Below are 25591 nucleotides of genomic sequence, written 5' to 3' on the forward strand. Positions count from 1 at the left end.
CACGATCGCGTCTGACAGGAGCGGGTCGGGAGCGGCGGCAGCGGCTCGGAGCGGCTCGGGTCGGGACGGATCGGCCGGGATCGGGGAGCTGCGGGCGGGCAGGGGGGAGCAGCCGCTGCCCCACGGCCTCTCCTGAGCGCCCGGTAGCGCCCAGCAGCCGGCGGGTTCCTTCCTTCCTCCCGGGGCTTCCCGGAGCGGGCGCTGGGAATGGCGCAGCTGCGCGGCACGCGGCGCCCCGGCCTCAGCGCGGCGTAGCCCCCAGCCAGGCCCGCGCAAGGTGTCCGCGGAGGCTTCTGACGGCGGCGATTTCAGTAAAGGCGGTGTGAGTGTATTCAGCGCTGGCTGTGCTGTGGGAGGGACGCGGTGAAGTCGTGCTCAGCCGCTAATGCAACTGTCACCTGCTTCTTTATATATGTATTAATGGTGGGAAAGGGGAGCCATATGCTTCTGTGATTCGTTGTGGCTGAATATGGACCCTCTAAACTCCATCTATTCGTGTTTCGTGCTCAGCAAGGGACCAATATGTGCTGGGGAGGCTCTCCAGATTTCCTTCTGAAAGTGGGAGATGACAAGGCACTGAGCTCACAACTCCATTTCTTATAAAATCGTTAATGGGTACCACTACGTATATTTTAGAGGCATATTTCTCCCCTAATGACGAAGAGATTTCTAACACGTGTTTTAGTCTCTGAACGTTCAGCTAGCTCCCTTTGGATGTACAAAATCCTTTGAAAGTCATCAGGGTTCTGCGTGGGCACAGAGCTCTTCCCTCATGGGCATGGCACGATAGAGAGTGCCCAGGGTGGATGCTATTTCCAACATACAGCTGTTTGCACTTTTAATTTGTCACTGTCACCTCTGATTATAGTGCAGGGAATTTAAGAATCAGTGTGAGCTAAGATGATGTCATTTTCCTCTCAAGAAAAACCCCATGCAATAGCTTGGGTGGTTGCATAATGAAACCACTTCAGACTGTGATGCAGCACTTTGCCACGCTGGCCAAATTGCAGTGATATTTTCCATAGAATTTTTTTCCTCTCAGTTTGCTTTTCTCATTAGGATTTGTACTGCTATCTCATTTTATCAGCCTCAGGTGTTATTAAATTCTTTTATGCATCTCTGTGTACCTTGTTGTTAAAACAACATAGCATATTCATTGCTTTGAGATAGCTGCATTTTGACTTGCAGTGTTATTTTTCAGATAGGTTCCTTCCTTATTGTCTTTTAACGCGTATTTTCTTGTATGTAAATATGGCAAAATCAGAATCGTAATGGTTTTAAAATTCTCTCTTACTGTATTAAGTTGCTGCTTGTTTATCTACAGTTCTAAATATCTAAACATTCAGATGCTTGAATTATTACTCAAAAAAATGGTTTAGAGCCTATGTACTGCTAAAGGCATCATCATTTAGTACAGGAAGCCGCTGAGCGTGAATATTTTTTTTTTTTTTAAATAAGGTGTTCACTCATGGCAGGCTGATAACAGATTCACCAGGTTTCTTAGACAGCAATAAAAGTCTATTTTTTAGACCAGAGAATAGTTAAAGACAATATATCAGGTAAGTTTGGAAAAGTTGGAGGAAGACATTCCTGGGGTACCATTATGGAAGCCATATATAGTAAAATATAAGTTAATTCAATGCAGTCCATATTGCAGGAGTTTTCCACTCTTGGAAACTACTAAGAAGTGTTTGATGTACTCATTAAAATTAAGTACAAGAGAGCTTTTTAGATTATAAATGCGTTTTAGATTATAACTGAAGGGATAAAGATCAAGATGTTTCTGATGTAGAGTGAAAATAACCTTGATTTTAATGCCTTTGGTAACCAAAACCTTACACTTTCTTAAGAGCATTATTTAACTTCCTGTACTTTCTGTGTTAGCCTACTGTAAACTATGCAGTTGTAATTTCCCAGAGTCTTGTATGGTATTAATTATTTAAAAAAAAAAAAAAAAAGATTGCTAAGAAACTTTCAGACTACGCCATTGTTAATCATTACAATATTATCTTTGTTAGCCTGAGAGAGAAGCCCGTTTGTGGAAGCAAGGGCACGCTAAGTGCTAGAAAGCTTCTGAGATTAAGGTGTGTGTTGGACATAAGAAAGGCTGCTGTGTTATTCTCAGACTTAAGCCATCTTCCAGCATTATTTTTCACAGAATCACAGAATCTTCTAGGTTGGAAGAGACCTCCAAGATCACCGAGTCCAACCTCTGACCTAACTCTAACAAGTCCTCCACTAAACCATATTGCTAAGCTCTAAATCTAAATGTCTTTTAAAGACCTGTACTGCTGAAAACCAAATATTCTGTAAATTTAAGGAACTATTGCTTACCTGAGAATTGATCGTTTCATAGAAAGCAGCATTTCTCACTGATCATCAGTTTTGTGACCTTTGGAGGAAAGCAGTAAAGACAAGGCTTTTCTCTTGTATGCCTTTTTATGAGTTGAAAGACTACTGCATAAATTAAGATAAAATTCCTCATAATGGTTATAAGAATTTCTTGATCATTCAGCTTTTATGGAACAAAATTTGACAGGGTTGAAGTAGTACAAACACATTAATCAGGAGTCAGGTGCTCTAAGTCATAAATACATTTAGTTACTTTGACACCTTTTTGAAAAGGTGTTCTAGTGTTACATGGGATACTTAGAAACAACATTGGAATGATCTGTAAATTTATTTGGTGCTCTTGTCAATATCAGTCAGTATCAGTCTTGTTTACTTGTCAATATCAAACTTGCTTGCTCTCTGCAGCTCGCTGTGCTGAAGTTCCTACATTTATCAATCTGATATTAATAGAATTAGGTATGGGGTCAATGACGTTTTTTTATGTTCTTATTTTACTCAGCTAACCTTCAGCATGTATATGAAAGAATAAAACTTTTTTTTTTTTCCCCCTACAGTTCTTCTAGTTTTCACTGCTGCGCTTTTGAATCTACAAGCCAAAAGACTGGAACTTGAATTTAGTTGAGTTGTAAATAAAAAGATCTTTTACACTGTGGCAAAATGGCTGATAGTCCAAACTGTGACTTGAAATCCCTGAGTCCACTTCAGCTTTTTGAAAGAGTAACTGAACAAGGAGAGAAAGTCAGAGCACTGAAAGCAGGAAAAGCACCAAAGGTATTTCCATTCCGTGTGCTGAACTCACCATTTTTCAGACTAGGTCTGTCTTTAAGAGTGCTGAAGAATGCTTGTTCTGAGATCTATTTTGTATTACAGTAAGAAAAAAATCCTGTTTTAAAATATTTATGTTTAATACTTAGCAAAGATAGTTATTAGCAAGAGCAAAGTTGTGAAGAACAGAGCTGTAGGCCTGCTTCAGCCAGTTGCTTTGCTACATAATGGGATCCAAGGTATTTGGTTTTCAAATGAAGTTTATATCATTATCATTCTGCCCTGGTTTTAGATTCTCTGTTTAAATCTTACTGGGAGCATTATCGTACACCTTAACAAATCTGTCTTCCTGTAACAGTCCCTGTTTAATCTTCCTGTAGTAATTTGCCATTAATTTTCAGTTCTGTCATTGCAATGTTGGCAAAGAGAGCTCAGGTTTCATATAGTCTCTCTCTGTGGATTGCATGTGGGAACTAAGCCTTGGAAACTAGCCATTGTATAAAACTTGATGCATTTATTCCTTGTAAGAGATGTTACAATAGTTTTGTATTTAAAAAGTCATAGCAGTGGAAGTTGTGAAGAATTTAATGTTGTCTTCTAGTCTGTCATTGAATTGTAACAGATATGTTATCTTAAGGTAAACCACTAAAAGAACATTTATTATAAAGTAAATTATTGTATTTTTCTGTTATCCATGTATCTTAGAAATCTGTGCTTAAAATGTTGAGCTTGTTATCCTTCCAAAAAACAGGCTTTTTTTTTTTTTTTCCCTTCAGGCAAAAATAAGAGAAGTGAAACAGAGGTACTTTAAATACCTTGCCAGTGATGTCCTAAGTTCTGCTGGTTAGGAAACTGGCACCTGCTATTTTCTTTACTTTTACTTTTGGCAGTGATGCTGCAAACATATAAATAAAAGCTTAGAGCTTATGAGTAATGCATTTCAAGTCAAACCATGGATACAGCATTTTGGATGACTGAGACATATAATTGTCTATCTCAATTGTGTCAAGTTAAACAGCTGTTTTTCCTTTATTCAGGATGAAATAGATGCAGCAGTGAGGATGCTGTTATCGTTAAAGCTGTCATATAAAACAACAACAGGACAAGATTATCAGGCAGGCTTACCTCCAACAGACCTTGCACTAATAAACAATGGTACAACTAAAGAAGAGGATGACGATTTCGTGGACCCCTGGACGGTGCAGACATCAAATGCTAAAGGCGTGGATTATGACAAACTGATAGGTACAGCTCTTTCTTCATTGCTTCTAAGGAATTTATGCACAGTGGTCATAATGACCACAAAAACAGTACATAGCGAATCATAACAAACCTTGATCAACACCATTACGTATAACAGTTTGTGTTTAATGTTAGCATTCGTGTCTAAAGAATTTGCTGTAGAGGTTGAAAATGTCCCAGGAAGGGATTTCCTGTGGAAGACTTAAACATGTTGCAAACAACTTTTCAGTTTAAAATCTTAATCAGTTTGTTTTTAACATAAGTCCTGTTATTAGAAGTTACGTGAATCAAGACATTGTGAATGGGTATGTGTATCTTCAGTTTTTGTGGTGCAGAACAGCTAGAGCCTAGAGCATTCTGCATTAGGGAGAGCAGGGATGGTACAAAAGTAATATAGAAATCTGTAAGTGTAATGACACCTTCACCAGGCACACTATCAAACAGGCCCGTGCTGGCTGGGATGGAAAAGGTATCTCTCATGCCAAAAAAAAATGTATGTAATAGAAAATATTTCAGATAAGCAAGCTACAAAACTTGCCAAGTTCTGTAATTTAAGAAACAGGGTGTTAGTTAACTTTGTTACTTGTTTTATAGCCTATTTTTACAGTTTGAGTCCATGGCATAGAAATAGGTGAAAGAACTATTCATTAATTTCTACTGTTTTTGCTTTTTAATGAAATGTTTGTACCTCAGTGAAAATTCTGTACCAGTTGTATGTGGCTGGTGTGAGAAACAAGCTGTTAAGCAAACATAGAGCATACACCCTTATGTGGTGGTAACCATGTGTTTGCTTTTGGGAGATCAGTTGTTAGTGTCAGCGTTCTTTTAACTCAGTGTGATGTTACTGAATGATCACATCAAATGTACGTGATGTGTGTATATTGGCTTAGTCTGCAGAAGGCAGTAGGAGAAAGGAAAAGTTAGAAAGGGGGAAGTGTACAGAGAAAGATACATGTCGAGTGGGGGAAAAGGAAGAAAGATAATTGTTAGAATCTAGAAATGGACAAGATCACTCATTACCTGTATAGATGTGAAGAAGGCTTTTTTGTTTCCTTGGGGACAGTTCTAAATCTTGTATAATAGTGGAAAGAGTACAATACTTGTGTTGGCACAGTCTCAAAGTCTTTTTGAGAATGGCTAGTATGACTTCACTGTAAATCAATTAGCTAAAGTAATGCTATTATTCTACCTGACAGCAGTATCCTTTCTTCCAGCACCCGTTTGTGTATGTGTATGTCCTTTTCACCTATTCAGCACTGGAGGGTTAGACCAGTTCTTCTTTATTTACACTGCTAACGGATTGGGGAATTTGGTTGATGAGTCATTCGGGTTATTCTAAGGGAAACATTGAAAATTATTCAGAGAAGAATGCTAGTCACTCCAGGAAATGCAACAGATACTGTTTGCTCTTTCCTTTTAAAAACAGTAATACAAAGTATTGTCCAAGAGCTTAATGTAATAGCTCTTACAATAAAGGAAATTTTTGTGCCACCTACAGTCTTTTTATATGCTAGTGGTACCCTATAAAGTTGTCAGTGTGTTTGTTTTAACTCAGGCATAGAAGAAATGAAAGTGCTAAGAGCATGGTGTGATTGAAAGGAGTATTATTCTCAAATGGTTGTCCTGGATGTACACTTAAGTGCCTGCTTGTGCACCAAACCAGATATTCTGGGAAGAAAGGTTCTGTTAGTTAAGTGCTAGAGGTGAACATCCCTAGAGAATGCGTGGGTTTTTTGTGTTTTGAGCATGAGAAGAGAGCAGAGGGCTAAGTCAGAAGGAGCTCTGTATGTTAACAATGCTAATACTTCAGTGAGCTCAATATCGCAAGTGATACAGAACGTTTGCAGTTGGTGGGAGATCATCTAGTCAACCGCCCTGCTTAAAGCAGAGTCAATGAGAGCACATTGCTCAGGATCTTGTCCAGTAGGATTTTGAGCATCTTCAAGGGTGCAGAACCCACAGCCTTCCTGGGCAACCTGTTCCCGCATTTGACCATATACACAATATGAAATATATCTCCTTTACTCCCCCCACCTCCTCTGCTCGGCTGCTTACACACATTGATAAGATCTCCTCCTCCCCGAGCCTTCTGTTCCTCAGTAAGCAATCCCAGCTCTCTCAGCTCCTCCTCATATGACAGACGGTCCAAGTCTTTCACCTTTATGGCCCTTTGCTGGATTGATTTTAGTATGTCTGGATTCTTTTTTTGTTGAGGAGCCCAGAACTGAACCCAGCACTCCAGGTGTTTTTCACCCCTAATTATAGAGGGGAAGGATCAGCTCCCTAAACCTTCTGGTAGCACTGTTCCTGATGCATCCCATGAGGCCGTTGAGCTTCCAGTGCCACAGAGACATGTTGCTGGCTTTTTTTCAATTCCTTGTCCACCAGGAGCCTGAGGTCATTCTCTTCCAAGCTGCTTTCCAGCCTGTACCAGCACACAGAGTTACTGCTCTCCACATTCATGACTTTACATCCTCTTTTGTTGAGCTTCATGAGATTCTTTTCAGTCCATTTCTTCAGCCTGGTGAGGTCCTTCTGAATAGGAGTGCTACTACCTGGTGTATCAGCTACCCCTCCCAGTAATGCATCATCCACAAACTTGCTGCAAGTGCACTCTTATCTCTTCGTCCACATCATTAACGAAGTTGTTAAACAGTATTGGCCCCGATATTAACCTCCAGGACTACATGACTAACGCCAGGGCTCCAGCTTGGATTTCATGCTGTTGGTCAAAACTGGTTGAGCCTGGCAATTCAGCCCGTTTACGGTTCACCTCACTTATCTAGTCCAGTCTTCATGAGTTGACTGTGAGAATAAGATGGGAGATGGTATAAAAAGCCTTACTGAAATTAAGATAAACAGTATTCATTTTTCTTGCCTCTTCTACGAGGCTCATCATATCATCACAGAAGGCTAATAAGTTGGATTGGCATGGTTTCCCTTTCATAAACCCATGCTGACTACTCCCACTCACCTTCACATTTTTAATAACGTTTGGAAATAGTGTCCAGGTTTATTTGCTCCATCACATTCCCAGAGGTTGAAGTGAGGCTGATTGGCCTCCAGTAAAGCAGATTCTTCCTCTTGGCACTTTTTCAGGGTGTGAGTGGTATTTGCTTTCTTCCAGTCCGCAGGAGCCTCTCCCAGTTTCCATGGCCATTCAAAGATTATCAAGACTGGCCTGGTCAGTAAAGTTAATGTAGTAACAGAAAAATAATAATTTACTATTTGTATGCAAATATAACCAAGCAATGGCAAAAAGGACAAATACACAATAAATTTTCAGCAAATGTAAATTTGCTCTTGAAAATGGCACCTCTCAGTACTCCGTATATGTAGCAAGAGTAAAGCTGTCTTTTGGGAAAAGTTAGAGATCAAAAGCAGGCTCTGTGTCCTTCTCAGAAGCTGGTTAGGAAGGCAGATCTCTTTCTGGACAGAGAGTTTAAAATGTGCTGAACTTCCTCATTAGAGGAAATATATTGTCAAATACTACACAGTTTTTTAACAAGGAAGATTAACATGGACAAAGAAAAGGGAGTCACACAGTCTGTTAATGTTTAATACAATTAGGTAGGGATTTCCAGTAGTGTTCTACACAGGTGGAGAGCAACTTTCTACAGATGGATAGCGACAGGACAAAGAGGAGTTGTTTTAAACTATAGGAGGAGAGATTTCATTTAGCTGTTAGGAAGAAATTCTTCACTGAGTCTGTGGTGAGGCACTGGCACAGGTTGCCCAGGGAAGCTGTGGATGCTCCATGCCTGGAGGTGTTCAAGGCCAGGCTGGATGGGGCTTTGAGCAACCTGGTCTGGTGGAAGGTGTCCCTGCCCATGGCAGGGGGGTGGTGATCTTTAAGGTCCCTTCCAACCCAAACCATTTTATGATTCTGTAATATCAGAGAGATCAAATGTAATATCAGAGTGATCAAATTTTAATCACTTTCTGTAATAACATAGATATTTCCAAGGTGGCTAGTCTCAGTTAGTCTTCAGCATTCTCATGATTTCTTTATCACAGAATCACAGAATGGTGGAGGTTGGAAGGGACCCGTGGAGGTCATCTTGTCCCACCCCTCTGCTCGAGCAGGGCCACCTGTGGCAGGTCACCCAGGACCATGTCCATGTGGCTTTGGAAGATATCCAAGGAGGGAGACTCCAGAACCTCTCTCTGTAAGATTAGCCTCTTGCCATTTGTTGTTGTTCTGCTGAATCAAACATTTTTCATGTTCATTTGGTCTCTATTTAGCATTCATCCAAATTACAATTACTTTGGCACTTTGTAATGCATTTTATTTGTTAGGCAGAAATTAAATCAGCAATTAAGGTCTGCTTGGGACAAGCACATTTGGAAACACTCAGAAGACATATGGATTAAAGTGGTGTTTGCTGAGTCATGAACCAGCATTTATCTTCTTTAGTGGCACTTATTTTAATGAGTCAGTGGATGGGCCTGGTGCTTCCTTGGTGTGCTATCCCGCCTGAGCCACCTCCAGTGAACGGACAGTTGCCAAGAGGAATTTGTTCACCATTATCCAGTGGGAGACAAGAGGTCTTGTTTTCCCTCCCATTTAGTAATGGATTCATGTAACTTTAAGTGTACTAACTATGTAAAAAGCATTGTATTAATACTGTGCACAACCAGTAACTCTAGAAGAAAATTGAATAGGTGGAAAGGGACTGAAACTGCAGAAACATATTCAAGTTGATGCTCAAATTGGATGCATTACTATTCTTCTTTCCTGTCAAGAGTCTCTCCTGCCTTTCCTTCAGTGGGAGTTCCTGATTTTTGTTTATGCAGCAGTTCATTTAATAGTTCACCTAGCAAAGTACAGCATTAAACACACATCCCAATTTTCAGCCAGACTGTAGGAGGGCAACTCCCTGTACTGTTTCTCAGCATCCCAGTGCTCTAGGGTACATGTTGGGCTTAGTCTTCTGAACCATCCATTTTGAGCGCTGCAGTCTCAAGCATTAGGATAGCCATGGTCTTAAATAATCCTTTTTGAGATGCATACAAAGCCTTGATGGACTAATACTAGCCTCCATGCTGTGCTTTGAGAACCTGTGCTGTGAAGGGTTGGAAAGCCTCTTTTCCTCCTCTGAGAAAGAGATTGTTGTAGTCTGGCTGTATAATAAGCCAAGGGTATCTGAATATTTGGCTTTCCAAATTACCCCAAGTGTATTCAGTATTCCTTGATGGCCCTGTAGATTAATTTTGTGTGTAAAATGAGTTGTATTCCCAAGGCAGTGCACTGAAAGTGTTCTGCCTCCAGTTGGAATCAACCTCTTTTTGTTATCCAGTGGTCTAAATTGTTATGCTGTCCAGCTAAGGATCATTACCACCTGCTAGGATGTAACATCAGAAGTCCACCTGCTCTAGTAAGAAGTACCAGTCTTTGGAAGAACATTTCAGTTAATTACTGCATCCCCACAGAAAGGCTTGGTTTTTGTGTTTGTTTGTTTTTAACAGACAGATATAGATTATTATATACATAGAAATGTACTTTTTATCTATTTCGTTCTCTTGATTAGTTTGTCTATCCCAGTAGCTAATACTGCAGGTTGTTCTAATGCTGAGTAGAGAAAAATATTAGGAAAGAGTAGATTCCTGTCTAGATCATTTTGAGCAAGTCAAAATCACGGAGAATTGACATGATTATTAGGGTCCAGGAATTGGGATTGGAGTATAGAAGCTCTAATGAAAAAAAAAATAAAAGATTTTCCCAGTTCAGTTTCAACTGCAAAGGGAAAAAAATGCTGCTGTTTCTGTCTGACAAAACCCTTCTTGAATGAAATCACTTCCTCTGAAAATATTATTTTATTTTAATCAGCTGATTTCCTAAACTGTTTTCTAAATAATGTCTTATGTGAATGCAGTAAAGGGTATTATGCATTACCTTTTCAAGCCTCTTGAGGGGAGCAGTGTCTGTAATCATGGCAATATAAAGAAAAATGAAGTTTAGAGAAGAGCATTTGAGGTTGAAAAGAGGAAAACATGATTTGAGGGCTGAAAATCCAGACATCAAGAAAGGAATATTTAGAGCCTCTCAGCCATTCTTATCCTTTGATTTATGGAGGCCAAGTTATTGACCTAAATATGTTTCTCTGGAATTTTTTTTTTTTTGTTCTGAATAAGCATACTCCTTGTATAAGGAGACTGCTATTATAATTAATCATAGATGAAGCAAAATGGGGAGGTAGTAAATAGACTGGGCCTGGTAGCATAGAGTTAATATCAGGGACTACTGCTGGGACTCCAGGGAAGAATCAGGAAAATCTAGCCATTTTACATTTTTCCTAAAACTTAAAGATGTTCTTTTTGATCTAGGCTGCATTGGTATGTTCTTGGTAAATGCAAGATCTGTTCATAGCTATGCTATACTTAATTTTATTTTCTTTTTTAATACTTTATTATTGTAGTTCGGTTTGGCAGCGCTAAAATTGACACAGATCTGATCAATCGAATAGAAAGAGCTATTGGGCAAAAACCTCACCGCTTTCTACGCAGAGGAATCTTTTTTTCTCACAGGTGAGTTTTTCTCATTAAAACTCAAAAAGGCAAGATTAGGTAGACTTTCTGTGAGCATTACTGGGCTCATAGGCTTTCTGTGAGCATTTGTTCTGACTAGCAAAAGACCATGTTCTTTACGCCAAGGTAAACCAACTGTGAATTAATTGAAACTAGCAACTACTCCAGGTTTACCCTGTCAAAACTTGAACCACTTTGTTTTTTCTGGGTACATGCATCTTTGTCTGATATGTCTTCACTTATCCTAAATAGAGGGAGAAGTGTGCAGGGAATCTTTGCTTTGTACAGGTTCCATTTTGAGCCAGTATGTAAACAGCCAGATGGAGAATTTGGTCTGGCAAAGAACCCCAAGTCTCATATGCTGGCATTGCTGATTTCAGCAGGGGTCCACATGGCTTGTGGACCTATACTTCTTGTTACATAAAAAAGACTCAGGGAATAATCTTAATCACCAGCCTGACAGTCATCTACACTGTTTAGTTGTTAGCATGCATAGACTTTTGGCGGCTAGAGCTTTTCAAGTAAGTGCCTGAGCATGATTGAGGGCATAACCTCCACCACAGACCATTCCAACCAGGTTACTTTAACATAACGCCTTATTTGGGAAATGATTCCCAGCTCTGTTTTATGAAGCTTTAGAAATTATTATCCAGTTAAGTAAATTTCTCTTTGTTTTTCCTCATAAGCTGGCTGAAGGAGACAATCAGAAAACTAATTAAATATATACATGTATATATTTCTAGGACACTTAAGATACTATATTTCACTTATTAATACATTTGGCTTTAAAAGCACTTGAATTTTGAATTGAAAAGAATTGCAGAAGATATTTCTTCTTAAATTCTTTGAATTGTCTCATGTTTTCCTTTGTTTGTTTTTTCTTCTTCAGGGATATGGACCAAATCCTTCATGCTTACGAAAATAAGAAATCCTTTTACCTTTATACAGGCAGAGGGCCGTCCTCTCAGGCAATGCATGTTGGTCATCTTATCCCATTTATATTCACAAAGTAAGCTATTTCTATAATTTTCATTAACCAAAACTTTTTTTTTCTAAGGAAATGTTGAATGCTGCTTAGGGAACCAAATGATAAATTGCAATGAGTTTGCTTTGTTTGAGGTGAATATTGATGAACAATGCAATCTTAACATTTCGTTAATGTGATCATAATCTGTGTATTAGCATAAAGCCTTCTCCTTGCACCTGAAGCTTGATGGTACTCCTTAGAATTTTTGTTTTTCTTAAACACAAGTTGTAAATGGTGACTGCTAACATATGTACAGAAAATGAGTGTGAGTCTTTTTTTTTTTTTCCAGGTAAATTGTCTTTATAATCTGTATGAAACCACTGCTCACATAAACATAAGTAACTGTATATGGTGCGGTCCTTTGTATATCTTTTTGTTTAAATGTATAAAAATATTTTTAAGTGTGTGGCTAAAATATCTTTTATTTTTAATTATTCTGAGATAAATTTTTTTCTGCTTTTATAAGGTGGCTGCAAGAAGTATTTGATGTTCCCTTAGTTATACAGTTAACTGACGATGAGAAGTACCTCTGGAAAGATCTGACAACTGAGAAGGCATATGAATATGCAAAAGAAAATGCAAAAGATATAATTGCATGTGGTTTTGACGTCAATAAAACCTTTATCTTTTCCGATTTAGACTACTTGGGGTAAGTATAAATTTCTTTAGAGCATCAAAAACAAAAAATTGTCTGTATTTTCTCTTCTACTTTGACAGCCAACAGTGTTTTAATTATCTAGATTTGAAAGCTGCAAGACAAGCTTTACAATACTTAAAGGAGAAACATTAGTTTTTATGCTGTTCAACATCTTATATATATCCTGTTGTCATTCTTCTGTATAATATATAAACAAATACTTGTGTGTGCAGGACTTAATATATTTTTGTAATTTAAATTTAAAGCTGCTAAAATGTAAAAATACCTAAACCGCCAAGAAAACTGCATGATGATTTTAAGATGGCATCAAAATTTTGAGATGTGTTTGTACTTTATCTGCATTAACTAAAGGCATTTCATCAACTGTTATGGTCAGTTATTTTAACAGCATGAAAGATTATCATTTGAACTTTGAGTAAACTTTAAAGAAGATTTAAGAAAAAGAAACCTCTGTTGGAGCTGCCTTCTTAGAAAATCCTCTCATTATCATCTCCATGGGCCACAAAAAGACCAAAACAATGCCCTCAAACAATCCTGCAAGTTTTGTAACATTCTCAGCTTTTGGAATGAAAGCTTTTTTCTGTGCTTTCCCACTCTTCTTACTTTGTTTTTCCATTTTCTTTCTCACAGGTCAAGTATGGGATTCTACAAAAACATTGTCAAAGTTCAGAAGCATGTTACGTTTAACCAAGTGAAAGGAATCTTTGGCTTTACAGACAGTGATTGCATTGGTAGGAAATAACGTGGGTTACTGGAAGTGATCCTTGCTTTTACTTTCTGTGGCAGTATTTAAGTAACCATTTGAAGAGATTGCTATCTGCCATTCATGAAACAGATGGGAAAAACAAGATCCATGCTTCTAGGCTGATTCTAAAAGGGTGTTACTGTGGTTTCTTCAGTATAGAAAACGCTTGACAGTGAAATTCCTAGGATGTAGCATTAATAACAACAAAGTGCAAAACACAGAAGTTGAAATGATCAGAAGAGAGAATAATTCTTGTTTTTTAGAACTATTATAGCTATAGTCAACTGTATTTCCTAGAAATTTCTACTGCAAAAGTAGAAGACTTTTCATACACATGTGAGAAAAGATAAGGAGTGCTCAAAAGCCTTATTGTCATGATGCTAGGTAACTCTGTCTTCCATTTACTTCCCTGCGATTGGAGGTTTCTGTCATATTGGCCAAAGAAAGATTCCGTGTCAATGATGGCATTAAAACGTTGGTGTTCCTGAGTGCTAACATCATTCTCTGACCAATAATTGGTCAGCTTTTTAGACTTAATGGTAGCTGAAAAACAGATTCCTGTTTCTGCCTTACCAGTGTTCTAATAAATGTTGGTATTGTATTAATGACTTCGTTCCATGTTTGGAAAAATCTACTACTTGCTGTTCTGAGAGGATTTTAATGAGGAAGTAGGTTGTTCACTCTGTGAGTAAGTACTATATAAAAAGAAAAGTGACCACATCTGAGATTTTTGAGCAGCATGCATATAGCAATGGTTGTAAGATCTTAGAGGAGACTTTGCCTGATAAGTATCTCTATACTAATTCTCTCACAAAGAGAATGTGAGAAGAAAAAAAAAAAAGAGCAGCTCAGAGTAATGATGCAGTCAAGTATATTTCTGAGAAGGATAGATTATTCAGTGATGAAGGAAAAGCATAAAAAGCATATGTTGCTGAACCTTGTCCTGAATCTTTGTGATCACAGCCTGCCCCTTTTTTATTAGTACCTAAATTAGTTTGTTGATGGTTTGTTGAGCTCATAGAAGGTACAGATGAAAAGGTTTCCTCAGCTGAGGCAATACTGCTTGGTAAAGACAAGTATTGGTCTTCAAGTGAGTATCCAAATGACTCACGTGTGCATTTTACATATTTCAAAAGGTTCTCTCTATTTATCATTGCATATATTGACTTCTCACCTTTTCCAAACTTGTTGTGTTCTAGGAAAGATCAGTTTTCCTGCTATTCAAGCAGCTCCATCCTTCAGTTCATCATTTCCACAGATCTTCAATGGCAAGGAAGACTTACAGTGTCTTATTCCATGTGCTATTGATCAGGTAAGGAAATCATATTTTCATCATAGTGAGCCTTAACTTGCAGCACCGGGGATTTATGTTGTACCCTAGGGAAAAACCTTCTATCAGTAAAAGTAAAGAAGCACTGGAATAATGTGTCAGAAAGGCTGCAAAACCTTAACAACTGAGATTTATAAAGAGAGGATGGAGGAACATGTGGCCATTAAAAATAATTATCCATTATTAGTTTTTCACATCGCCAGTCATGAAGTAGCAAAGAGAAGTCCAAGGACAATTAAGAGGGACTTTAAGGCTTTGGGGCAATTGATTAAAGGACCAAGTGCATGGATAGGGATTTCCTCTATCCTTCCACTACCAGGGAACAATATTGAAAGGAACAGGCAGATGCAGGTAATTAATACACGGCCACAAGGCTGGTGTCACCAGCAGAATGTTGGGTTTCTCTGTCGTGGGATAGTCAACACAACAGCAGGCCTGCTGGTGCCTGATGGGTTGCACCTTCCTCAGAGGAGGGAAAGGATTTTTGCACATGAGTTAGCAGGGCTGATGTATTGAGCATTAAACTAGTTTTGAAAGGGTAAAGCTTGCCATCTCGGTCAGTATCCACCTCCAAATCCTTGTAAATGTGTCTGTTAAGTGAGGGAGTCAGAATGTACAGTGAAACTACAGAAACTGAAAAAAGGGGGGGGACTTGGGTTTTGTTTGTTTGTTCCTCTGGGTGGACCAAATTAGGGACATTGTTTAGTGGTAGACTTGGCAGTGCTAGGTTAATGGTTGAACTAGATGATCTTAGAGGTCTTTCCCAACCTCAATGATTCGACAAGTCTGTGAATTGGAAATAGGTTATGGGACTTACTTTTTTTTTTTTTTCCTGAGACCACCTGTTAAGGCATAAACAATCCAACACTAATCAGCCTTTAAAACACATTTCTCAACTTTATTCTGTGCTTTTATTGATGGTTATTCCAGGATCCTTATTTTAGAATGACCCGAGATGTAGCACCAAGAATTGGATATCCTAAACCAGCCTTACTGCACTCGGTCTTCTTCCCAGCCTTGCAAGGAGCACAGACAAAAATGAGTGCTAGTGACCCCAACTCCTCCATCTTCCTCACTGATACACCCAAACAAATAAAAACAAAGGTAAGGATCTTAAAAACAAGATTGCAAAGCTTTATGACAAATAGAAGTGGTGCTGCTCATGTTTACAATGGCAAATTTTTAATGTTTCCTTTGAACACATGGACGTTTTGGCATCCTTTTTCCCATACATTTCATCGCAAAGCAATGAAATGAAAAATTTAGCAGCTGACCAAGTTACACAAATTTAGCTAGACCATCAAATGTAATCTTTTGCCATACTAACTAAGCTAACAGTGCAAATATTCAATAGAATAATGTACGAAATACCATGTTTGTTCATCTGATAGGTCTGAGTAATAGTCTAAGAATAAGATCTGTGGAGGCTCATGCACTAGAAACAAACATTATGTTGCTATAGTTTTGGCATCTAACAGTTCTTGATGTAAGTCAAATAAACAGCTTTCTTTTGACTGCCTCTCCATGCCAGGAGCACCAGGTGTTGCACAATAGCAGTTAGAACACACTCCAGACTTTCCTTAATGCTTGTGGATCTGATGCCATGCACTTCATCCTCAAACTTGCAAATAAATATTTTGATTTTCACCTACCTTTTAGAAGGGCTATTTTCTCCTATCTGAGTATATTCATAGTGCCCCATTTAGTTCAAAGGAAAATCTCTCTTAACCCATGTCAGACAATTAGGTTTTGCAAAAGTTCATGTGTTATAGTATTAAAAAAAAAAAATTAGAAAAAGGTTTTGGAAACAGACAGATAGACAAGGTAACCAGACATGAAGTAACTATCAATCACAAAAAGAAAAAAGATGTGCACGTTGTTTCTGCTAGGTGGGCTTGGATTCATTGTCTTGTGGTTGACAAACCCATATATTGGTCAGATTCTTCTGCAGTCATTTCATGAGAATTCATTATCTTATGTAGAAACTGATTAAACAGTACTCCAAAAATTAGAATTCTTCATGTGTTTGGATGATAAAAATTGCAGATTATTTGTAGAGTTACACAGTTGCTTTTTAAAAAGCATCTATAATCTCAGAACAGAGGATACGCTGTTAGGGGTAATATTGATAATATTCTTCCATTTTTCCTAGCAAATAGGTAGTAATCTGTGAAGAGATCCAAGATGATTTATGTCTAATTAAAATAAGTCCTATTTCTGCTATCTTTAAAAATGTAGGAAAAATAACAAAATAATTCTAGTTACTTGGAATATAAAAAATATAAAGAGTGAATCCTGAACACATTGTAAAACATCAAGTAATGGAGGACAAACTGAGAATCATTTCAGCTTCTGAAGCCCATCATAAAGTAACTATGGAAATAGTGCTTGAGTGAAAGACCAAATATTTTTATGGCCAAGAAATGAAAAATTAGAGTAGGAGAGGTGATTTCTGGTGGTGCATGAAGGTTAAAAACAGTGTTGAGTACAGAGTGCAGAGTACAAAAAATTACTGCTTGCAGCATTTTTCAGATCATTAGTACGTTGCTAAGTAGAGAGATTCAAAACTTCCAGGTAACATAAGGTGAACAATTAGTAGCTACTGGAAAAGGCTGAGAAGCTTCTGGGAAATCCATTCAAAGGAGATGAATGGCAACATTATAATCAACTATTTTATCTGTAATAATTCAGAGAAAAGATCAATACATCACCAGGTAAATCATTCAAACCTCAAGTCAATGCCAGAATATGTAAGAAATGAGCTCAAAATTAATGTAGGAAACATTTTGTATAAAACAATATTGTGCCTTCACCTGGCTTATTGTATTTAATCCCTCTCACTTTAGTAGGAAAAGAAACTGTAAAGATTATGAGTATAGGAAAAAAAAAAAAAAAAAAAACACAAAGCCTTTCAAAATCTAGTAAGGAACAGGTGAGGGGAAGTGCAAAACAATATCTAAAATCTTAATTTTACAGATTCTGAGACAGCTATTCAGGTTGTTGTACAATGTAAGAATAGATGTAATGTGACAGGTGGCAGTTTTATTTTCTTAAGATATTCATTGCTGCATAATTTTTGTAATTCACTGCCACAAAACATCATCATACAGTAGTTAGAAAGAATCAAAAAAACATTATGTGTGTTATATAATACAGATAATAAGAATGTTCTGAAATTGTAAATATATAACAGTTCCTAAGTACCAGAACTAGTAAAATCTTCCTCCATAGGCGTGTGTGTCTCCTAGCTGGTTGCTGTTGATGTCTGAACAGATACAGGATTCAAAGAAAGCCCACCTTATGGTTGAAGAAGGCTTTTTTCCTCTTCCTGGCTATTAGCTTTGTTTGTATTTGTGGCACAGTTAGCATCCTCTGAGATTTCTATACATGTAAAAAAATTAAAAATACGCCAGTGGCTTCTGAATTAGCTGGGGGTGGGATTAGCAGGAAAATATATTCACCAGTGCAATTCATCTGCCCATAGGAAGCTATGCATAAAAGAAAAAGTAGGGGAGTGGGAATCAGTAAATATTCCATTTTTAGACTGAACAATTGTGCATTTGTCTAGCGATAGCCATTCTAGCTAGGGTTTTGTAGTGTTTAGCCTTGCTTTCTTTAGTTTTCATTTTCCCTGAAAAAGAGGCTAGGTTCTCTCTAGGATTTCTTCAAAAATTCTCCAGGCCTTCTTCATCTCTTTCAAAATTAATTTCTTAATGGGATGAATATCTTATTTCTTCTTACAGAAAGTACATTTTCTATAAGTGCAAAGTCCATCCAACAGTCAACAGCTTCAACAAAAAGCATTTTTTTGACAAAAGATGGTGTGGATTCTTCTTGATTTTTGCTTCATTTTTGGTCTGGCATACTCCACAACCTGTGGAGTATGTATGTAGCATTTTTCTCTGCTGACTTCTAATGACTGCCTTTTGCCTACCTGCTCCAGTATCGGTGCTCTGCATTGACTTGTCACAGACACCCTTCAGCTTCTCCTGAATTAGAGGATTTGGAGGATTGTGATGTACCTCTTTACAATACAGTAATATGCAATTTAGCAGAAATTATACCATAAAATCATTGCATTTTTCCAGATTAACAAGCATGCCTTCTCGGGAGGCAGAGATACTATCGAAGAGCACAGGAAGTATGGAGGTAACTGCGATGTTGATGTGTCTTTTATGTACCTGACTTTTTTCCTCGAAGATGATGACAGGCTTGAACAACTGAAGCAGGTAAGTAGCCAACTTGAAGAGAGCATTATTCATTCCTTACTGTGATGACAAGGCTGTAACTAAGTCCTGCTATGAGCCTGCCTAAGGCAGTTGTGTTGTTATTCTTACAGTCTCCATTCCTTCCAAGTTTTTATATGAAGACCCCTGTATTTTTGTTGCAATGTTCATCTTTCTCACAAGTCATTCTGTCTTTTTTTTTTTTTTTTTTTTAAGAAAACTTTTATTTCCAAGTATTTTCATAAAGATTTCCAACACCATATAGCAGTATCTTCCCAAATTTTTAAATGATTCCACCTTAGGATTAATGTTATTTTTAATTGTATAATGAACTCTGCCTGTTCCGTAAAGTACCTAAATACTCAGCAGCTTCAAAAGCTTGCTGATCCTTTTTTTTTTTTTTCTTATCATCAAAAGAACAGTAATAACTATGAGAAATTGATTAAGTGAGCCCAAGCACAAGCTGCTTTGTATAAGTTACATGTCCCTAAACCTGTTTGGCAGACTTCAGTCCCTAGAGATAGTAGCAAGGCATTTCACTGCCTTCAACTTTGGTGTCATATCAATACTAGGCAATACATGTTCTTTTGAAGGCAGTATATTTAGTTAATAGTACCCACGTCATATCGGTTTATCAGCTTTCTCCTGGTAGAAACAGCTTCAAGAAGGGCAAGAGCTACAGATTCTTCTCTAACCTTCTGCTCTTTCGCACACAAGAACAGGGTTGGATAGCTACTAATCCCCCTGGAAATCTGCTGCAAATTCCTTGTGGAAATCTGTACATTTGACACGCTGAGCAATTTTCCATTAGTCTCCAACCATTGAAACAAAATCAGTACAACTCTGCTACAGTACAAAGCCTGTACTACAGCCAGCAGCTTACAGCACTGATGCCTCAGAATCAGATTAGAAAACATGAAGTTTGTGCCTATAGTGGCATTAGAGGAGCTGTTTCAGTACAGTACCACAGGGAGAGGCTCTCAGAACTGGGTACTCAGAGAAAGCAACATCAGTGTTATTGAGAAAGAGAAAAAGAAAAAAAAAAAAGATTAAAAATAAAAACAGAAATTAAAACAGTTCATTCTTATTAAGATATTTTACTTATTTATTTTATAATACCAGTTCAGTATTACAAATGGCTTAATCACAAGGGGAAGTAAGTTTATCATGTTCATTGTCATTTCAAATCATAGTTGAACTGCCCCAGCTGTGTTTTCTAACCAGGGCTGAACCCAGTCACCTGTTCAGCTGAAGTGTTTTCAGTAGCAGAGCAATGGCGTGGCTTACCCACTGTGAATATGAATACTCCTGTGAACAGAGATTCTGAGTTCTTTCCTGTAAAAAGGATACTTCAGTCACATCTAATACCTTACCCAAACTAGATGAGAGAACAATATGAGAATTTGAGCCCAGCTTAGGGTAACTCTTTATTTGAAATGGTATGTAAGGGAGAAAAACAGTTTCCTGCAAATAATTACAGGATTTCCCAGTTAAATTCTTGTGAATGTATCTTATTTATTCCATATAATTAGTCATACATTAAAGTGCCCATCTGCCTTAAATCTTTTAAAACACAACAAGCAATTTTTACAAGTTACATTTTCAGAGTGATACCGCATGATCTTTTAAGGCATGTGCTTGTTTTTAAGACATCCAGATCTTCATTTGCCATGACCAGACTTTTAAGAAATATTTGTCACTAGGTCCTTTTCTGTATAGCACCATACTTAGCAAGCAACACTTTCTTGACAGGCATACACAAGTGGGGAATTGCTCACAGGGGAGCTGAAGAAGGTGCTTATTGAAACATTGCAGCCCATGATAGCAGCTCATCAAGAGAGACGGAAACAGGTCACAGATGAAGTGGTGAAGCAATTCATGACTCCACGGAAGCTAGCTTTTGAATTTTGAAGAAATGCTTATGTAACTTACCATTCAATGAACCAAAATTGATTAACTGTTGTCTTCTGTTGTATATGATCATTCCCTAGTTATGTACAGCCTGCAATCACTCCTTTATAAATATTGCTCTTAGCGAGTTACTTTGTATGAACATCAGAGTACCTGAAAAATTGAAAACTGGACTCGTATCTACTTAAAATCAAAGTGTGTTAATAAAGGCATTGAATCTGTACAAGCCAGAATTACCCAATCTTGCAGTGAGGCATGTCTGTCAGCACAAGACTATATTTTATTGTATTTCATGTTGAAAATATGAATAAAAATGCCATTTTAATGATGAAGTCTAACTTGTAAATTGTTGTAGATACGTTGTTAAGAGGTCATATTTCAAACTGGTAGCTCCATTGTTTTTTGTGTTGCTTGGTTTACTAGACTACGTGTCCTTTGGGGCTACTGGGAGCATGCTTCACACACAAAGAAATCGGATGTTACAAAGCAGATTACACAGTGACTTATGGATCAATGCAGAAGGAATGGAGATCTGTGAATTAAACATGGGAGAATGAAAATCAGGCTGGTTTTGCTATCTTACTCCTCTTTGACCTGGGGCAAGTCACAGAAATTTCACTGTACTTCAGTTTCTGCAGCTATTTAACTGGTCTGAATGCCTCTGAAGGGAAGAGGCAATCACAAGGCTATAAAGTTCTTTGATCTTCTCAAGTGGAAGATATTAGAGAAATGCAAATTTTAGTTATGAAAATACTAGATGTTAAATCATACTGTGAATACGAAGTTGCTGCTGGACGCAGGGATACTTACAGTGCTGCCCTGTCCTGTTCTTCTGCACCAGGTCAAGATAGGGGTACTTATGTTTTAAGATGTATTTAAGAGAGAAAATATACTTTGTTAAAATACCTCATGTAATATCTCAGTATCTCCTTTCTTAAAATGAACTTTAATGTCTGCTATGATTTATGAAAAAAATTGAATCATTTGCTAATTTGTTTCTGTATGTACAGTGCTGAATGGAAACTATTAGATCTGTCTTCTATTTATATAGAACATACAGTTGCTAGCCCAGACAGCCTTATCTAACTCAAATAAAAATGCCTTTGATAATACAGGTGGGTATTGATGCATGTATTTGCAAATCATTTAAAACATAAGGAAGGCACTAGAATAAGGTGTGAAAGATTTAAAAATTAACAGGTTCTGTAGTGTGGGGGCTAGTAGACACTTAGTGATTTCAGCATACTTTAAAAAAAAAAAAAAAAATAAACAATGCACTTTAGTCTGTAAACCCTTGAAGTCAGCTGATTACACTTGAGTTGAGGGAGAAGTTTCACTGACTCGGAGACCTTGCATCAGACTGTTAGCACATGAAGAATGTGTTGGATTATTTTCCCTTCCCAGCTGTAGCAGTTCTGCAACACAATGCACACATCCTCCCCAGCAACGGCCTGTGTTTCTGAGGTGGAACTGCCTGCTGTATATATGAAGTAGCACTGCTAGTGTTATCATATTTGTGCAAGGGACTGAGGGGAGAAACGCAAAGCAAGCTTAGCGCTACTGTGTGTGTTCCAAATGTGTGCTGGAAAGATCAATGCCTAGGTTTTGTCTTTTTCATTACAGTTTATGTGACCTGGTTTCACTAATCTAATCTCATGAGCTTTAATATATTAAAGTAAGCGTTTACCAGCCACTACCTCTCTATAACCCATGGGTACAGTATCTTAGTGCTGACAGGTGTTTAACAATCAATAGAAAAGCATTTTTTTTAAGTGTTTGTGCAATTCTTAGAAAATAAAAATAGCTTCTTAAATACAGTAGCAAATAAACTAATTTGTGGTAACTGTAGACTTCAGTGATGACCTTCCTGTTCTCGCAGTCTGCTCTTTGCTGTTTTTAAGCTATGCATAGAAGATAAGACTTCAAGTGACTTTTAAAGGGCTTTTATAAACTCATAATGCAAATTTCTTCCTGAAAACATTATATGCAGAACTGTCCTGCAAGATTTATTTCATTAACTAGGAATTTAGTTACTCAGGAAGGGGAAGTACACTGTAGGAGAAGCAGTAGTGTGTTCTATTCTAATTAAGTATATGGATCAATTTTGTAACACAGCAGTTAAAATCTGCCCTGAAAGCTTTAGAAAGGAAAGTAATTGCAAAATTAATATTTGTTTACTAAGCAAGCCATATGCTTACAAAATGTGCTTCTGAAATGACAGTTTCTGAGGAGTCTTGGAAAGTTCCTAAATCTGCTGCAATTATAATTAACGTCCCAGAGGTATTTAAAGGTTAAGACAAGGCAGTCTTCAAATGTATGGGTGAAATGTCTAATGACGTTATCAGGCAATGTTCATTACATTTTCCTCAACTTGTAATATTTTATTTATCTCACTGTAATAAAAATGTAGATAAAAGTCTGTATCAAACTTGTTTGGTAGTTGGTTTTTGTTTTTGTTTTTCTTCTTTTCAACTTTTAACAGGCTTAATTTACTCTATTTTTCTATTTTTGACCTCTCTTCCTTCCCTTTTAGTTGTTGAATTAGTCACCCCATAGAGTTGGTCATCGTTTTCATTTCCAGTGCCTTTCAAATAGTGAATAAGGGGGGCCTTGTAACCCCATCTATATGGTCTTAACAGATAAACCTCAAATTTCTCCCAGAGTAAGGTAATGAGGGTCAGTCATCCAAAGACTAACAGGTTGCAAGGAAGACTGGATGTTGAATTTCCCTGTGTACAGCAGCCAGCTCAGAAACAAGGGGAGGTCAATGTGACCTGTTACCACAATGTTTCTGTAGGTTTGGTGTGAAAGACTTGCACTTAAATGGGCTCCAGCTGTCTGGGGAGCACAGATTCTGAATAGCTTCACTTGGCTCTTCCACAGTCACTAAGAGGAATACTGAAACACGTCTGGATATTGTTAACCACTGTCAGAGAAAACAGGAACTACTAGCGGCATGAAGCAAAACGTGACTTCTAAAGAAAAATTTCTTTATTCACAGCCAGCAAGTTTGTTACTGAAAGAAATAGCCTATGCAGAGAGCTATGTGGTATCTTCATTCTGCTGGCTGGCCTTCAGCTGGATATCAGAAGAAATAGTTCTGTGATTATCAGAGAGGCAAATAGAGTAGCTGAAGGTCAAGGTAATACAACGGAATCAGAAAATAAAGCAGCCAAGTTCTGAAATCCCCAAGCCAAGCACCCAGCTTGCTGTATATGTAGTTATTTGCACAATATGTACATTGTGTCATGTTGTTAAACAAAAGTCGGTTCTTATTTATGTGCCTGGGTTTACAGTGCTTACACAGACAATACCTTTGCCTGGGGGTAGTTTATATCAGTGTGAACTAACTGTGGGTTCTTGCTCTACAGCAGGTTGTCAGCCATACCCTGGGTGTGTATTTTTTTTTCAGTAAAGGCTTGTGGGACACTGGATTCCAAGCAGTTAGCTTCCTGAAATAAGTTGTCTAAAGATCCAACTTACCTCTAATCCAGTATTTGTTCAGGCCAGGTGAGAACCTGCTTTTATTTGACACTGAATACCTGGGGGCTCACATTTCTCAGCTCCTCTCACTTGGTTCCACTGTTGTTCCTACTGATTTTATAATTCATCTGTAATTCCTACTTCTTGAAACAAGCTGTATGGCAGTTACACCCACAGGAAGAGGCATTTTTAGTCATCTGAATGCTTGAACCTATTGGGTAATCTGAGCTATTTTTGATTAGATTTTATTTTCAAACCTCAGGTTGACCATAGATGATATTAACACTGACTATTAATGAATGGTTGTTTTGTCTGATATACAGGCATATTTTGCTGTCTGTTCACAGGATATAATGCCTGAGAAAAGTCAGCTGAGAATAATATGGTGTAAAGAAACTTGATTCCAGAAAACATCCCAATAGAGCTGGGATAAATCCCTGCCCTACTAGGACAGCACTCAGATGCATCCCTTGTAGAAAGAGGAGAAGTTAGTAGTCTCTTAGGAACCCATCTTAAGAGAAATTCCAAACCTTTAGGACTCAATTAAATCTTCTGTCATAAGGACTTTCAGATAAAGGAGGTTTGGAGCTGACATCGTAAAGGTATACGTGAAGATTCTAGCTTGCTGAGGCTGCACATGCTTTGCGATAGTCAGATTCAGTGCTGGGTCTTTCATTTCACTTCCCTATAAAGGTGACATACTCTGCACCTGTCTGGCCTCTTAAACCTGCTCTTGGATCAGCTGCAAGAGCTGGACAGACTCAGGAGACCAAAATCCTGATAATCATTCAATAGCATGGCTGTGGAAAGGTCTAAATAGCAAGTTGAAGGCTTAGACTTCAGGACAGTTCTAGAACTTTTTACAAGTTTATATATGAAAGAGATTGCCTTTATTTTTTCCTAGAAGCATCTGAAATTTTTAAACTTGTCCTTCTAGTACAAGATCCTTTCTTCCGTGTCCAGGGTAGCTGCCAAGTCATGTCTGCTGCAAAATTGCTGTTAGTGTAATCAGGTCTGTGCTATCAACTGCTAAAAGTGCATGTGGATCACCAGGACATCAAAACTGAGTAAGAGAACTCATTTTTAAAAATGATTTTCCTCTTTCCCTCCAAAAAAAGCACATTTCCAACAGGTTCTGATTGGGGAACCGATCCAGCCCACTCCAGATGCCACCACCCAGGGAGAAAAATGAAGAAAGCAAACATCATTGCTCCTGAGCCAGAACCAGCAAATTAAGATTAAAACCAGATTCCATCAAAATGTAACTTTGGAAAAAAAAAAAAAAAAAAAAAAAAAAAGCCACTACATTTGGCTGCTCCTGATA

At 37.9% G+C, this 25591-nt stretch overlaps 1 protein-coding gene across 2 annotated transcripts; it reads left to right on the forward strand.

Moving 5' to 3' along the window:
- WARS1 (tryptophanyl-tRNA synthetase 1) lies at positions 1-25537 on the forward strand. Of its 2 annotated transcripts, none has more exons than XM_082760983.1 (11): positions 1-322; positions 2907-3123; positions 4155-4362; positions 10779-10887; positions 11777-11896; positions 12381-12563; positions 13203-13303; positions 14517-14629; positions 15578-15751; positions 18736-18876; positions 20626-25537. In XM_082760983.1, the coding sequence occupies exons 2-11, from the start codon at positions 3010-3012 to the stop codon at positions 20782-20784; spliced, it is 1422 nt and encodes a 473-aa protein (XP_082617109.1). In that variant the 5' UTR covers positions 1-322; positions 2907-3009; the 3' UTR covers positions 20785-25537. The 2 variants fall into 2 exon arrangements, with proteins under 2 accessions (XP_082617109.1, XP_082617110.1); XM_082760984.1 differs by lacking the exon at positions 1-322 and adding an exon at positions 2790-2808.
- The last annotated feature ends 54 nt before the right edge of the window (positions 25538-25591 follow it).

The sequence above is a fragment of the Aythya marila genome, assembly GCF_965140915.1.
Source record: "Aythya marila genome assembly, chromosome: 5".
In the NCBI taxonomy this organism is placed as follows: domain Eukaryota; kingdom Metazoa; phylum Chordata; class Aves; order Anseriformes; family Anatidae; genus Aythya; species Aythya marila.